The sequence below is a fragment of the Arachis stenosperma genome, chromosome 10 (genome assembly GCF_014773155.1).
Source record: "Arachis stenosperma cultivar V10309 chromosome 10, arast.V10309.gnm1.PFL2, whole genome shotgun sequence".
NCBI classification, from domain to species: domain Eukaryota; kingdom Viridiplantae; phylum Streptophyta; class Magnoliopsida; order Fabales; family Fabaceae; genus Arachis; species Arachis stenosperma.
This window is the reverse complement of record NC_080386.1, coordinates 133,828,921-133,845,237: the sequence shown is the minus strand read 5'-3', so window position 1 is coordinate 133,845,237 and position 16,317 is coordinate 133,828,921. Positions and strand designations below refer to the sequence as shown.

Sequence of the window (16,317 nt, the reverse complement as noted above, 5' to 3'; positions counted from 1 at the left end):
CTGATTGTGTAAAAAAGGTTCACGAAGGACTTCAATCATGTATTGTTACTTTAGCAGAAGTAACTACTTTTCAAATTCACAACTTGAATAGTCATTTGACACAAACTAATTTATTTAGATTACATTTGCAACAAACTGATTCAGAAATGATCTATGCTAGAATCTATTGTCACTCTAGATTTTATTCACTAGAAAGTAAACTCTGCTGCAAGTAGCAATAATGAAGGTAGCTTTATTTCAGAAGCAGATAACAAATATCAACTTCCAACAGTTGTACTTGCATATGGTTTATGCTTCAAGCAAAGGATAAAAAGCAATGGGAACCAGTTGCAGATCATCTTTTCTTCTGACAGTAACTCCAAGTGCCTCAGTCATGTCCAGTTCCTCACTTCTCATTTCACTGGGAAGCTTCCAATCAAAGTGATACAACAAATATGCCAAGGCAAGTTCAACATTTATCACGCCTAATGCACTTCCGGGACACATTCTTCTTCCTGCACCAAATGGAATGTACTCAAAATTGTTCCCTCTGTAGTCAATAGAGCTATCAAGGAATCTCTCTGGATAAAACCTTTCTGGTTCACTCCAGTAGTTTGGATCTCTTCCTATTGCCCAAGCATTCACAATGACCTTACTCTTTTCAGGTATGTGATAGCCATTTATATCGCATTCAGATCTGCATTCTCTTGGGAGCAAAAGAGGAACTGGAGGGTGTAATCTGAGAGTCTCTTTGACCACTGATTTCAAATATTTGAGTTTATGGAGGCAAGTTTCATCAACACTTCCTTTCTTATTGAAGTTTTCTCTCATCTCAACTTGTGCTTTCTTCATTATTGTTGGGTCCTTTATCATTTCTGCCATTGCCCAATCTATTGTAGTTGCTGTTGTCCCACCACCAGCACCAAAGATATTCTAAAAGGTAATCATTAGTGATGTTAATCTAATATGGAAACAAATATGCAAACACAACTAATAATAAGGTTATTGGTTTATTATGTCATGAATTTCTTGTGAATAAGTGAATTTTAATAGAAGAAAAAGTTAAGTATCTCAGTCTAGTACTATTGACAATTTCTAACTGTATTTCTCTGCAGATTCAAAGCCTTAAGGACTATTCATGCTTCATTTTGCACATAAACTATTTAATATATTTAACTATTTATAAACAACTAAACACATTATTTCTTGGAAATAACAAAATGGTTGCTCTTATTTACAATATTTAACCATTTAAGTTCACAGGGTAAGTTTCACAAATTTCTCTCTTACTGTCAATTACCAAGTGTATTATAAAGAGATGTATTATTATCCAAATGGATTGATAATAAAGATAACCAAATGGAATCCAACATAGCAGCATGAAAAATGACTATGCTTACCAATATTATAGCCTTGATATTGTTACTAGTTAAGGAGAAATCTTGGTTTGATCCATTACCATCCTCAAATCTTAAGAGAACATCTAGAAGACCTTCAACTTCACCTTGTCCTTCTTTGGATTTTGATGACTTTGCCTCTTTATATTCATTGATGATGTTTTGCAGTATCTGATCTGTTTGTCCATGCAACTTCTCAATCTTAGGCCTCAAGCCAGAGAGAAGTTGAAGCCATTTAGCTGATGGAAACAAATCTCCTAAAGAAAAACCAGTCCCCACCTTTGCCAATTCTTTCGCCAGCAATATGAATCTTTCTTGATCTTTGAATTTCATGCCAAACGCGGCCCTTGAAGTGACAGTGTATATAGTTGAAAACACCTCTTGAGTGAGGTTCACAGGAGATCCATTATTATTATTTGTTGCAGCAATGATTCTTTTGATAAGACTAGTGAACTCTTCTTCTCTTATCAGCTGAAATGAATCGACACGCTTCAAAGTGAAAAGCTCCAAGGTGCAAATCTTCTTTAGCTGTCTCCAGTAGTTTCCATAAGGTGCTAAGGCTATGCTTGTGCAATCATATGATATAATCTTTGCAGCTAGGATCTGAGGCCTTGATGCAAAGATGATGTCATGTGTTTTCATTACCTCCTTGGCATACTCTGCTGAGGAAACAACAATGGTGAAGATCTCTCCAAGCTGTAGATGCATCAAAGGTCCATGTATTTTGGACAAGTCTCTTAATTTTCGATGAGGCGTGGATGTAGCAAGATGGTGTATGTTTCCTATGATAGGTAGCTTCCATGGACCTGGGGCTATGTTTGAGGTTGAGTTAATTTTATTGAGATTCTTCTTCTTCCATAGTTTAAGTGCTGCAAGCATGAAGAGGAAAAAGCAGAAGAGTGTTGGAAAGTCAAAGAGTAGAGAATCCATGGTGCATTAACCAACTAGGTATTGTTAACTCTACCAGACTAGTACTATATATATGATTATCTAAGTATTCTTAAGCTTTCTGAGTTTGAGATTTCATTAACCTGTTTCATTTTTTATTGAGAGTTTTTGTCAAGACTTACTATTTGAATATTTGCAACAGGAGGGTGGTTGAAACTACTGTATCTTTGTCTGCTTCTATTGTTTCCTTGAGTGGAATCTTATAAAGAATCTTCAAGTTTATGAACTTTTATGAGTCTTGACTTCTTTCTTCTTCTTCTTTTGCATGACAATTTTAATACAATATTAATCAGGGTTAAATTAGATTATTAAAAAAGAAAACTTAGTCAATATTAATAAACACATATATAGTATTGGTGTTCTATATATCACTACTTATAACTACAAGAAGCTAACAGTTATCATTCAAATTTGGACAATTTTTTTTTATAATAACCAATGAAAAATGACTGTATTAATTAATATCAGCTAGAAAGAATCTGTTGACAAATTGCCATTGATTTTTTTCTGCATTACAAAATCTCCATCTCTTTTGTAGTCAATAACAATGATCACACAATCATGCAGCTTTATTTCAAAAGTAAATGACCAGAATCTTGATCAAAGGATACACAACATAGCATATTAGCATCTAATCTATGTTTATGTTTCAAGCAAAGGACTAAAAACAATGGGAACCAATTGCAGGTCTTTTTTTCTTCTAACAGCAACTCCAAATGCCTCAGACATGTCCAATTCCTCATGTTTCATTCCACTTGGAAGCTTCCAATCAAAGTGATACAACAAATATGCGAGCGCCAGCTCAACATTTAGCAAGCCTAATGTGCTGCCAGGGCATGTTCTTCTTCCGGCACCAAACGGTACAAACTCGAAGTTATTACCTTTGTAATCTATGTCACTATCAATGAACCTCTCTGGATAAAACTTCTCTGGTTCACTCCAATTCTTTGGATCTCTTCCAATTGCCCAAGCATTCACTATGACCTTACTTTTGTAGGGAATGTAATATCCATTGATCTCACAAGCTTCTCCACATTCTCTTGGAAGTAAAAGAGGAGCTGGAGGGTGTAACCTTAGTGTCTCTTTCACAACTGATTTCAAATACTTGAGTTCATTGATGAGAGTCTCATCAACCTTTCCTATTCTGTTGAATAACTCTCTGATCTCAGCTTGTGCTTTCTCCATTACTCTTGGATCCCTTATCATCTCTGACATTGCCCAATCTATAGTATGCGCCGATGTCTCGCTTCCTCCACCAAACATATCCTAAAAAGTAATGATTAATTACTTGAGGTTAGGCAAAGCAAGGTAGTGATTAGTGATTACATAAAAAAAATTAAAAATCTTCTAACTAAAGAGTAAGCAAGAGCAAGATTATCCTTACCAGGAGTATAGCCTTGATATTATTTCTACTTAAGCAAATATCTTGATTGGTACCATCTTCAAATTGAAGGAGAACATCCACAAGATCTTCATCATTTTTTCCTTTACCTTCCAACTTTGCCTTTTTGTGATCACTAACAATGTTTTCCAATATCTCATCAATTTGTCTTTGGAAACTCTCAAGCTTAGGCCTCAATCCACTCACAAGTTGAAGCCATTCCCAAGAAGGAAACAGATCTCCTACATCAAAACCCCCTGCAATATCTGTTGCTTGTAGCACAAGCGATATGAACTTCTCTTGGTCTCCACGTTTTGTGCCTCCGAACGCAGACCGCGAAATGATTCCACATATCGACGAAATCACTTCTTCAGTGAGGTTAACTGATCCTTCTTTTGAGGACATAATCCTCTTAACAAGATTGGTGAACTCCTCTTCTCTTATTGGCCGGAACGAATTGACTCGTTTCGTGCTCAAGAGCTCCAAGGTGCAAATCTTCCTTAACTGCCTCCAGTAATTTCCATAGGGTGCAAAACCAATGTTTGTGCAATCATAAGAAATTATCTTTGCTGCTAGAACTGGAGGCCTTGAAGCAAAGATGATGTCATGTGTCTTCATAACCTCTTTAGCATATTCTGCTGAGGAAACAACAATGGTAGAGACTTGTCCAAGTTGAAGGTGCATCAATGGTCCATATTTGTTGGCCAAATCTCTTAGCTTTCTATGTGGAGTTGATGTAACAAGATTTGGTATGTTTCCTATGATAGGTAGCTTCTGTGGTCCAGGGGGTATATTTGGAATTACATCACTTTTCTTTCTTATTCTCAGAGCAGCAAGGATGAAGAAGAGAAAGAAGATGAAAGCAAGGAAGTTAAAGGTTTGAGAATCCATGGAGATCAGACAGAAATGTAAGATGGATTAAAGTGCTGGTAAAGTGGAGAAGAAGAGAGAGTTATAATTGCTTGGTGTCTCACTGTCTTGTCATTTGTTATACTTATCTTTATCTGTTATATTTTTGTCTACAAGTTGAAATTATTGTATCTTTGTCTGCTTCTATGGTTTCCTTGAGTGGAACCTTTTAAAGAATCTTCAAGTTTGTGAATTTTGAAGAGTCCTAGCCGCTTTTTTCTTCTTTTGCATAACAATTTTAACACAATATTAATCAAGATTAACTAAGAATATTAAAAAGGAAAACTTAGTCAATCTTAATAGACACATACATAGTATTGGTCTTCTATTTATCACTTCCTGTGAAACACAGATACTTCGCTGAGTTGCCTTGTCGGACATATTTCGAACACGATACTTATTGGCATTCGTTTGACACATGCCTGCTGTGTATAAATGATATATCATTATAATTTATCTAAAAAATAATATATATTTTATATGGAATCCTGCTACACATCCAAGCAATTTTACTTCCAAGTCATTTAGTTTATGCTGCGGGGCTTTCATCTTCTTCTTCTTTCTCCTCCTCCTCCTACTGATTCTTCTCCTTATCCTTCTCCTTTTTCTTCATTTTTTTTTCATTATCGTCATCATCACCACCACCATACCACCACATTCATCTCCTCCTCCTCTTTCTCCTCCTCCTCCTATTTCTTTTTTATTTGAATTTCTTTGATCTCCTCCTTCCTTTTCTTCTTTTTCCTCCATCATCGTCATCACCAACAACACCAATATTTTGCTAACATCTTTATTGATTCTGATTCTCTGTGGTGATCGAATGAACCGAAAATATTATCAAAACGAAATCATTGTATAATACCAAATAAACTGAAAATAGTCCATTATATAAATTTGAATTAGAAATACTTAAGTCTCGAATGAACCAAAAATTAGCTCAAAACGAAACTATTGTATAATATTAAATGAACCAAAAATTGTCCATTGTATAAATACGTATTAGAAGAATACAATAACAATAATGATAATAATGATGATGGAGGAGAAGGATGAAAAGGAAAGAGGAGACGAAATTCCAAGAGGAAGAGGAAGAGGTATTGTTGGTGACGATGGTAACAAAATTGAAAAATAGTAAAATAGGAGGAGGAGAAGAAAACGGGAAGAAGAAGAAGAAGGCGCAGGGGGGGTGGGAGAAAACAGGAAAAAGAAATGCGTAACTCAAATCACTTGAACTAACTTGGATGTAAAATTGCTTGGATGCGGAGAATTACTCTTTTATATGTGTCCCCATGTCTTATAAGATTTTAAAATTCGTATGTCAGTGTATCCCGTATCATGTCGTGTGTCCCGTATCCATGTCATTGTCCATGCATCATAGCTTATAACAACAAGAAGCAAGCAACTATCATTCAAATTATGTGTGGATGATCTTCTTTTATTTTTTTTTATTTTTTTTACAATAATCAATGAAAATTAACTATATCAATTAATATTCAGCTAGAAAGAATCTGTTAACTATTTATACTTATAATTGCCATCAATTTTTAGCTGAATTACAAAATCTCCAACTCTTTTGTAATCAATAACAATGATCACAAAATCATGCAGCTTTATTTCACAAGTAAATGACCACTGAATCTTAAGGGATACACAACATAGCATTTGTTAATCAAAAGCATAGCATTTACCTATGTTTATGTTTCAAGCAAAGGACTAAAAACAATGGGAACCAATTGCAGGTCTTTTTTTCTTCTAACAGTAACTCCAAATACCTCAGACATATCCAGATCCTGACCTCTAATTCCACTTGGAAGCTTCCAATCAAAGTGATACAACAAATATGCTAGCCCCAGCTCAACATTTAACAAGCCTAATGTGCTGCCCGGACATGTTCTTCTTCCAGCACCAAACGGAATGAACTCGAAATTATTCCCTTTGTAGTCTATGGAACTATCAATGAACCTCTCTGGATAAAACTTCTCTGGGTCACTCCAATAGTTTGGATCTCTTCCAATTGCCCAAGCATTCACTATGACCTTACTTTTGTATGGAATGTAATATCCATTGATCTCACAGGCTTCTCCACATTCTCTTGGAAGTAAAAGAGGAGCTGGAGGGTGTAACCTTAGTGTCTCTTTCACAACTGATTTCAAATACTTGAGTTCATTGATGAGAGTCTCATCAACCTTTCCTATTCTGGTGAATAACTCTCTGACCTCAGCTTGTGCTTTCTCCATTACTCTTGGATCCCTTATCATCTCTGACATTGCCCAATCTATAGTATGCGCCGACGTCTCGCTTCCTCCACCAAAGATATCCTAAACAGTAGTGATTCATTACTTGATGTTAGGCAAAGCAAGAAATCATAAATACAGAGTTATTGTCTCTCTAGCATTAATGTTACATCCAAAAAATATTAAGAAGCTTTTAACTAAAGAGTAAGCAAGAGCAAGATTATCCTTACCAAGAGTATAGCCTTGATATTGTTTCTACTTAAGCAAATATCTTGATTTGTAGCATCTTCAAATTGAAGGAGAACATCCACAAGATCTTCATGTGATTCATCACTTTTGCTCTTTTTACCTTCCAACTTTGCTTCTTTGTGATCACCAACAATGTTTTCCAATATCTCATCAATTTGTCTTTGGAAACTCTCAAGCTTAGGCCTCAATCCACTCACAAGTTGAAGCCATTCCCATTTGAGACATAATCCTTTTAACAAGATTGGTGAACTCCTCTTCTCTTATTGGCCGGAACGAATTGACTCGTTTCGTGCTCAAGAGCTCCAAGGTGCAAATCTTCCTTAACTGCCTCCAATAATTTCCATAGGGTGCAAAACCAATGTTTGTGCAATCATAAGAAATTATCTTTGCTGCTAGAACTGCAGGCCTTGAAGCAAAGATGATGTCATGTGTCTTCATAACCTCTTTAGCATATTCTGCTGAGGAAACAACAATGGTAGAGACTTGTCCAAGTTGAAGGTGCATCAATGGTCCATATTTGTTGGCCAAATCTCTTAGCTTTCTATGTGGAGTTGATGTAACAAGATTTGGTATGTTTCCTATGATAGGTAGCTTCCATGGTCCAGGGGGTATATTTGGAATTACATCACTTTTCTTTCTTATTCTCAGAGCAGCAATGATGAAGAAGAGAAAGAAGATGAAAGCAAGGAAGTTAAAGATTTGAGAATCCATGGAGATCAGACAGAAATGTAAGATGGATTAAAGTGGAGATGAAGACAGAGTTATTATTGCTTGGTGTCTCAAATCTCAATGCCTTGTGAGTTTTTATACTTAAATAAATCTGTTATATTTTTGTCAACTATTAAACGTGTGATATCAGATTTCTCTACTTTTTATCTTTTTAGTCAATGATTGCCAACGTTGGTAGACCATTGCGGCCAGAATTAATGAACAGTAAAACAGTTCACTTTTGGATATATTATTTTTTTCAAAGTTAGGGGTGGAATTAGGGGCGGCAAGTCGGGAAGGCCGCCGTCTTGTCCCACTTAACAGTGGGTTGGTGGGCTAAATTTACTAAATTTCATTTTCTTTTTACTATTAAGTATTAAATGATATAAATTACTAAAAAAAATATTAAATAATATATATAATTTTATAATTATTTTAATAAATTTATAATTTCTAAAAACATAAGAAAATTATAATTTTTAAATTCACAAACATTAAAGTCTTTATAATTACAAATATGTAATAAACATAATCATAAACTAAGTTTTTTGAAACAAAATAATAAAATTAATATTGTCTAAAATATATAATTAAACACCTACAAGTTTAGAATATTATCAATCAAACATAAAACATAATTCAAAACACTAAATTAGAGCATTTTTAAAAAACTCTAATTCCAGCAGGAAAGTCCACCGAAGCCCATGGTTTAAGCGATGCGGGTTAGGTGGACTTTTGATGTGTGGTGGTCTCACTTTTTCAGCCCAATCCATCTTTTTTAGAGGGTTACGCGGGTTGTCCCGACAAGTTTAGACATTTTGCTACCCTAAATGAGACTCGAATTCGAGATCTCTAAGTGAAAATAAAGAGATTATACCATTTGAGTTATTATTATTGTTATTGTTATTATCATCGCTTTTCATGAACTTAGAGATATTTAATAAGAACGTGGTTGTATGATTCTGACCTTTTTACATGTTTATTGGCATTATTCTAATTTAACACTGACATATGTTAAGTTCACTTCAATTTTAATAATAAAAATAGGTTTAATTTGCTTTCTCATTTAAAAAATTGTATATTAAAACTTAACTATTAAATTCATTTAATTATTTATATAATATATTAAAATATATATTAAAAAATTTAAAAATAATATATAAATATATAATAATTAATTTAATTAAAAAAATTGACATTTTTGTGCTACGATATATCTTTTCCCTTCTAATTCTCATTGTAGCATTCGAGAACACTAGATTAATAACGTTTTGGTTTTGGTTGTCTCGTTCAATAATGTTGCACCAGCACCACATTTCTTTCTCCATTTATTTGGCTCTCTCTGTCTTTCATATTCTTTTCCTCTGATTTCAAAACAAGGTTAGCCGCTGATGAGTGTTCACATTGATATCTCCACTTCATAGAGTCCCATTTATTAAAGTATAAAATTATAAAAATAATCCTCAAACTATTTTTTGTGTACAAAATTTTAAATCTCAACAATACTCTAGCTATAGAATAGAAAAGGAAATTATTTATGTTAAGATACAATTATAAAATTAATTTTATTAAATTCTCTTGTCCTCTCCTCTTTTCCGCAGCTCAAGATTTGTATTATGTGACCAATATAAGACCTATAGCTTCTTTATTTTTTGGTGTCGTAAGACCTATAGTTTTGAAATAGTATGAATAGGTTACGTCAATGATGAAGTAATATGTACGTGTTAGATTAAACAAAATCTTACTAGTTAGATTAAATGAATTCTTATCATAGGAAAAACAAATATCTTCTCAAAAAAATAATTTAAAATTTAAATAATCTAATTATTTGAAAAAACAAAGCATTTTAAAACTACAACTAATGTAATTAGTTTAACCAAACAAAAAACAGAAAAAATTTAAATACATCATTTAAATTCTCTTATATTTCCCTTGTATTTAAAATATAAAAATCCCACCAAGCACACTAATATAAAAGTAACTACAACTAATGTGACAAAGGATTCCAACCCATTGAAAATGCATATCTAGCACCTTCACGGCTTCATCCAATAACCAAATATTAATTTAATCTCAATTAAAAATCATCTATGAATAAACTTGCAAATGGAAATTGGTTAAACAAGATTCCAGTTCAAGTGTCGGATGAAAAAAAATATTCGATCATACAAGATATATCCCAAAATCAACCACGAATAAAAAATATATATTAAAATACAAAATACAAATTTAAAGATGAGCTAAACAACAATATATATTTATGCCAATGCGTTATAACTCAAATGGCATAGTCTTTCCATGCTCAATTAAAAGATTGCGAATTCGAGTCTCCTATCTTTGGTTAATATATATATATATATATATATATATATATATATATATATATATATATATAATATAAGATAAAATATAATGACTGATTTTGATAACTAATTTTAGTATGCAAATACCATTTTTAAAAAGCGTTTTGCTAAATAAGTTAATGTCACCATAATATAGGTGTTTCTTAATTTGAAAAAATCAAAACTCACATATATATAACCTGCCGCCCCCTATGGCCCTATCTATATTACACAACCCCCCCCCCCCCCCCCAAAATAAAAAAAAATTGGAACGTAACTAGACTTTTTTTTTTGGTTTGATATAACGAACGTAATTACACTTTCCTTTCTTAATGGTGTTCTTTCAAGGAATGAACATAAGATAAATTTGATATCATATCAAAATTGATTTAACCAATGGGAGGAATAATCCATCTTTGTGTGGGATCAGTCATCAGCGCATGGAATTCTTGTGTGCTCAATATGAGAGTAAGGAAGCCAATCTAACTCTTAACTCTTAACCAAGCCTTCGTTAAATTCTTCGACCCAGAGCATAATCTCATCTGTGGCTTATTAATAATAGGCTATTATATGCTTCTTTTTATGCCTAACTTTAGCTTGCTCAAAAGCTTCTTTACTTAAAAGTTTAAAAATTAAAATATAAGATAAATAACTTGTTTAGAAGAAAAAGAAGTGAAAGATAAATGTCTAGAAAGATGACACATACATACAAAAATAGAAAATATACACAGGTAAATGACAACAAGTGTAGTTTTTTATTTTTATTTTTTTGACACTTTAGCTCCACAAAAAGCAGTGGCTAATTTTGGTAATGTCAAGTTATGTTAGAAGTTAGAACAACCTAAGTTACATATCAAAAGCAAGTGAATTTAAATACAAAAATCACTCTGCTCAACCTACTTATTCACAATATAGAGTATAGACCCAACGGCTCTTCATCAATAAAAGCAGCTGAAGCCTAAAGATTTTTTCTCAGCTATGCATGGCTTGAGGCATCCCAGAGCTGTTGACCCACCAAAGAAAACACATAACATACTGGCATATAGTTCATCCAATCATCCCAGTGAGTGCTGCAATTAACCACAACTAGACCATAACACATATCCCATAACATCCATTGGGTTAAGGAACTTTAACTCCTTGGACAAAAGGTGGATGACTCTGGCTTTGGTCTAAATTTTTCATGTAAAACTTATTAACACTCGCTTGATGGATATCAAAAACTCATGAAACAATTCCAAACAATACAAGAGTCTTCCAATCATATTTTATATTTCGCTTATATTACAACTGACTACAATCCAAGATAACCGAAGCCATTCCCAATGGTCTTTCAAGTAAAAACGACCACATAAATCCCTAAGTCTGTAACATTAGAAACCACATTAAAACTAGGCAACTAACCTTTAACGGTTTAACCAAACTGTAGCATTAATAATGTATGCCCCAACAGGCAGAATCAGATGTAAATGTGAAGTGTACACTTGCATACTCAGATCCTTTAAAAAGGTTCTCATTAAGAACATGCAAAAATGCACAACAGTTATTCCATGTATCAATAATGCACTACACATGGTGAATAAGTATAAATCCTTTCTTCAAATGTTTAAGAGTTCCTTTTCCAAGAAATGCCCATGATGCCTGCTGTCGCCGTAATCCACGAAGAATTTTTACAGGGATCTCCAAACTTTGTGCAATCTAGTATAAAGTATTTAGACCTGCTGGATGAACTTCACTAATCAATCCACAATAAGCCTATGCCTATTTAGTCCTGTTTGAGGATACCAAAATTCACTCGAGTTTGTAAATAGTCTAGAAGAGAATTGCTTGAAAAATTCTCTCACTTATGCTAAGAAGGGACTCCTAATTTGAATAAAGCTGATCTCAAACTTCTTCCCCATGGATAGTGCACACTTATGGAAGCAATGCTATTACCCATAAAATAACAAACATCCAGCCAATTCCTAAGTATCAATCTACACCCTACAGCAGAAATTTAAGCTATCATCAGAGGAAGCCTAACGAAAACTAGGAATATGGTACGCCAAGTATACAACTACCTGGCATTTTCTTGGATTTTGGTTGCAGGTACCTACTGCTACATCATAGGCTATTAGTGGCCATCCTTGTTGACGAGTGAACAACAATTTTTTCTTATGTGATACCTTCGCTCAAGAAGCCCATGAAAACTAGGTTGCAATGCTTAACCTAAAGCAATCAGAGTAGCCAAATTGATGGCAAAGACTAAGCTGTATCTGGTCAGCCTAGGAATTAGGAGAGCTCAAACACCACTATAGCCTAAGCGGCAGAAATAAGAAATCCCACAGATCATAAATAGCCCATCTTAGTTGTCCCATATTTGTAGTATTACACTTGGAATCATCAACAACACTTCCCTCAAAACATGCCTTTATACACCTATAGTGCTGTAAAGACAACAAAGAAAGCATGTTATAATTCACAGGTGGACCTGCTAGAGTTAACATGCGAAGAAAAGGATTCAATCTTATAATTAATCACCAGTGTTCAAAAATAAAAATAACAACTGAAAAGGGAAACATGCATCTTACAGGAGGCAATTCAACCCCAATCTGGTTAATCTTTTGAACTGCAAATCCTACATCCCAAGAACACCAGCTGCACAACCAATCCCCCTAAGCACCTATCCTACATGAGAAAAGGCACGCATGTGAAGTTCTTGATATTGTACAGCTGAACAAAAAGGGAACAGCAAATATATACAAGCAGGAAGAAACTGATGAGTGTTTTTCTGCCAGCTGCCAGCTGCCAGCTGCCAGCAGTTTAAACACAGAAATGCTCCTACTACATAAAAATAGACACCTGCCAATAGTCTAACGGTGAATAGCACACTTGCAGCAGGTGGCGGCTTGCACGACTAAAGCAATGGCATATACGAGAAGTGCAGCTTTTTCAATAAACATGAAGCATATCACATTACTATGAAATGCTCAATACGGTTTAAAAATTAAACTAGATAGTCATCTTAAAGACTTCCACAAAAAACAACAAAGGTCCTGAAATTTGAAAGTATTTTTAGGGTGTTAAAAGGAAAAGGAAACAAAAACTGGCGAAATTAGAATAGAGACAGCAGAAAAGGAAGAAAAGTAGATCACTGACACAGGAAAATGAGTATGATGTGAGCCTCTAACTCCTGTGAATGAAAAGGAGAGAATGAAGAGTATATCTGACAGGACAAAAATCCAACCTAGTGACAAATAGACATCAATCAATCACTTAGTGGACAAGTGCAGCAGAAAAATGGGATGCAGAAGAAAAACCAACTGAAGTATTGCTTATTGGGAAAGCAATATAGCCCACACCCAGAAGCAAAGAATAGAGATTTAGAAAAGAGGGCTGCAGTATCACAGACTGCCCAATAGTTCAACTTTCAACAACAGAGGTAGTAGCATCAAGCACTTCACCGATCCAAACAGGCATGACAGAGCATGAGAAATAGGATGTGAGATCAGAACAGATACTCCTCCAAAATAGCCTGAATGAAAGAAATTGTATGGAATAGATGCGACTCAAATGGAGAAAGTCTCAATGAATAGGTGCTTCATTTATCTGTCGATGCAGAATGAAAGTTGCTATCTTGCCACAGCCAAACCACGTGTCATGTGCGATCGCCTATTGTACGCATGTACTATAAGATGCTATAAGCAGTTGCAACAGATCACTGTCAACCACTACGAAACCAGGAATTGAATCATCCAGAAGGCAGACAATATAAATGAAAGGGAGTAGTTCTACACAGTCTACATCACCAACCCCAAAGGAGAGACCTTTTGTCCAAGCTTTTTTACCTACTTATTATTAACAAGATACATATTCTAACCTCATAAATTTTGTTTTAAGGTTCCAACTTAGGAAAACACTCAAATCAAGTCTGCTCTCACAAACTCGAGACTCGACAACCCCCCCCCCCCCCCCAAACAAAAAAAAAACATAAAAAAATAAAATTCAGGTCAACCATCACATACTAGCATGTTTGGCATCGACAGGCTTAGCATCAAATTTAACACATTGAAAAGTTAAAAGCAAAACTGCATCATCAAGATTCAACAACAACACACACACACACACAAGATTGAAATCTTACTGCAACAGGACATAAACCAAAGCTATTCAGTGTGCAAACCAATTGATCCTCTAAAAAAATCACCTAAAGGTAAAGCTACCTAACATTAGGCTGAACTAACCACGAGCTAGCATGTTATCATTAGTTAACGCTTAATTTATTACTATCCAAAAGTTCGAACAATACCATACGGATGCTCAACAACATAGTAAAAGACAAAATACACTTCAGAAACTAAGTAAAAATAAGAAGTTCTATCATAACTTCCACCCTACTATAACATACACAGACTTCATAGAAGTTGAAACTTCATACTAAATTTGAAATAAAACCCAGTAAAAATGATTACCTCAAGTCACAAAGCAACTTAAAATTAAAAAACACAATGTTAGGTTCATCAAGATTCACAACCACTTCAAAAATAATACCAACAATCACTTCAGGTTCACTGCTTCTCCTCCCTCTCTCTGTTCCACTGCTCGATCCTCGCCCGCCTCTCCTCGCTCCCTTCCCTCGCCGGGGGGCTGCCGCTCCTGCTCTTCCTCCCAGGACTCCCATGCCTCCTCCTGCCGCCGCTGCCATCTCTCTCCCTTCCCCTATCCCTGTCCCTATCATGCCTGTCCCTGCTCCCTTTCCTATAATCCTTCTCCCTGTCACGCCTATCGTAATCCCTCTCCCTCCTATGCCGCGGACTCGCGCTCCGGCTCCTGCTTCGGCTGCGGCTAATATGATACCTTCCTCCGCCGCGGTACCGGCCAAAAAGCTTCCTCCTAAGCTCCCTACCAATCAACTTAACATGCATGAAATTGCAGTAACCGCCACGGTTGCAGCTGTTCTCCTCAAACTGGCGACACGTGGCCTCACGAAAGTCAGTAACAGGTGAGAAATCAGCAATTATAGGGCGGCCAGAGTAGAATCTGCCGTGCAGGGCGGCGAGTGCGGCGGCGGCTTCATCCTCCTCGCGGAACTGGACGTAGACGTTTCCGATCATGTGGTCAGCAAGATTATCGCAGACGTTAAGGCACTCGATGTGGCCGAACTTCGAGAGCTCCTCGAAGATGTCCTCGTAGAAGTCTTCGAAGTGCTGCTGGATCTTGCGAGGGTCGAGAGGCTGGCCGTTAGGGTCGACGCCGGGGGTAATCATGTCAGGGCGCTGGTACATGTTGGAGAGGAGGAGAGTTGGCGAGATCGTAGGGCGGTTGTGGAGGCGGGAGCAGCGGTCGCCGTGGCGGCACGCTCCGATCTTGAAGTAGAATGGACAGTTGACGCGGTCCTTCTCTGTTCCGAATATCGATGCAAGGTGCTCCGCCATGATGTGATGCTGCCTCCTCTTCTTCTTGCCGTGTTATTCTTGATAGGGTTTTGTGTATTCTTGAATCTTGATAGGGTTTTGGGAACCCTAAATGTAAGAGAGAAGAGGGAGGTTTATTTGGTAAGAAAAGAGAGGTGATTGGTGAAATGGGTGAAGGCGGAAGAAGCCGGATCTGAGAGAAAGTTGAAGGAGGTGTCGCTGCTTCCAGTCCTTGTGAGATTGGATTATTATGGAAAAATTAAGAACGGAACAAGTGAAGGGTTAATCTTTAACAAGTTTTGTGATATTTTATTTTTTGATATCAAAAAAGTTATTTATAAAAAGATATAAAAAAATAAATTTTATTTTTAAAAAATATATAAAGAATGTATATTTTTCCTATACGAATAATAATAGTTAAAATGACATGCTAGTAGCTAATAATTATCAATTATGTATAGATAACGATGCCATAATTAGTTTCTGTTTCAGTGTTTTTGATTTTTTGAAAATATGATATGCATGTATTTTTTGTTATAAATTTATGGAAAAATGCTATATAATCAATCATTCATAGGTATTTAATCAGGTTTTAAATCTAAAATGTTAACTACATTAATTTTTTATATATTCACTTTCCACTTGTTTAGGAAATTAATATCTAATTTAAATTAAATTTGATTTTATTCCTAAAATCTCTTAATCCTAAAATTAATTATGAGTTTAGGATTTAATATTTAAAATTTAGTATTTATTATTTATGGTTATCGTTTAAAA

At 35.2% G+C, this 16,317-nt stretch overlaps 3 protein-coding genes and 1 pseudogene across 5 annotated transcripts; all 4 read right to left on the bottom strand.

The window, feature by feature from the left end:
- Positions 1 to 75: 75 nt before the first annotated feature.
- Positions 76 to 2,392, bottom strand: LOC130954239 (cytochrome P450 71D9-like). The gene is made up of 2 exons (XM_057880970.1): positions 1,380 to 2,392; positions 76 to 912 (listed from the first exon to the last, which is right to left on the bottom strand). The coding sequence occupies exons 1-2, from the start codon at positions 2,304 to 2,306 to the stop codon at positions 289 to 291; spliced, it is 1,551 nt and encodes a 516-aa protein (XP_057736953.1). The 5' UTR covers positions 2,307 to 2,392; the 3' UTR covers positions 76 to 288.
- Positions 2,393 to 2,804: 412 nt separating this feature from the next.
- Positions 2,805 to 4,690, bottom strand: LOC130958012 (cytochrome P450 71D9-like). Its single transcript, XM_057884886.1, has 2 exons — positions 3,709 to 4,690; positions 2,805 to 3,590 (listed from the first exon to the last, which is right to left on the bottom strand). The coding sequence occupies exons 1-2, from the start codon at positions 4,594 to 4,596 to the stop codon at positions 2,967 to 2,969; spliced, it is 1,512 nt and encodes a 503-aa protein (XP_057740869.1). The 5' UTR covers positions 4,597 to 4,690; the 3' UTR covers positions 2,805 to 2,966.
- A 1,393-nt stretch (positions 4,691 to 6,083) lies between these two features.
- Positions 6,084 to 7,876, bottom strand: LOC130954678 (cytochrome P450 71D9-like; annotated as a pseudogene).
- A 3,487-nt stretch (positions 7,877 to 11,363) lies between these two features.
- On the bottom strand, positions 11,364 to 15,820 carry LOC130955184 (splicing factor U2af small subunit B-like). 3 transcript variants are annotated; one of them, XM_057882005.1, is made up of 4 exons: positions 14,599 to 15,820; positions 12,718 to 12,814; positions 12,208 to 12,573; positions 11,364 to 12,130 (listed from the first exon to the last, which is right to left on the bottom strand). In XM_057882005.1, exon 1 carries the CDS (start codon positions 15,559 to 15,561, stop codon positions 14,695 to 14,697), a length of 867 nt encoding a protein of 288 aa, XP_057737988.1. In that variant the 5' UTR covers positions 15,562 to 15,820; the 3' UTR covers positions 11,364 to 12,130; positions 12,208 to 12,573; positions 12,718 to 12,814; positions 14,599 to 14,694. The 3 variants fall into 3 exon arrangements, with proteins under 3 accessions (XP_057737988.1, XP_057737986.1, XP_057737987.1); XM_057882003.1 differs by having other exon boundaries at positions 11,364 to 12,573; XM_057882004.1 differs by having other exon boundaries at positions 11,364 to 12,573; positions 12,718 to 12,809.
- Positions 15,821 to 16,317: the final 497 nt, after the last annotated feature.

Excerpts from the sequence above, each read along its gene's own strand:
- LOC130955184 (XM_057882003.1), bottom strand. The coding sequence starts at position 15,561 with ATGGCGGAGCACCTTGCATCGATATTCGGAACAGAGAAGGACCGCGTC.
- LOC130958012 (XM_057884886.1), bottom strand. The coding sequence starts at position 4,596 with ATGGATTCTCAAACCTTTAACTTCCTTGCTTTCATCTTCTTTCTCTTC. Across the intron at positions 3,591-3,708 it reads ATATCAAGGCTATACTCCTG|GATATGTTTGGTGGAGGAAG; the intron begins GTAAGGATAATC and ends ATTACTTTTTAG.
- LOC130954239 (XM_057880970.1), bottom strand. The coding sequence starts at position 2,306 with ATGGATTCTCTACTCTTTGACTTTCCAACACTCTTCTGCTTTTTCCTC. Across the intron at positions 913-1,379 it reads ATATCAAGGCTATAATATTG|AATATCTTTGGTGCTGGTGG; the intron begins GTAAGCATAGTC and ends ATTACCTTTTAG.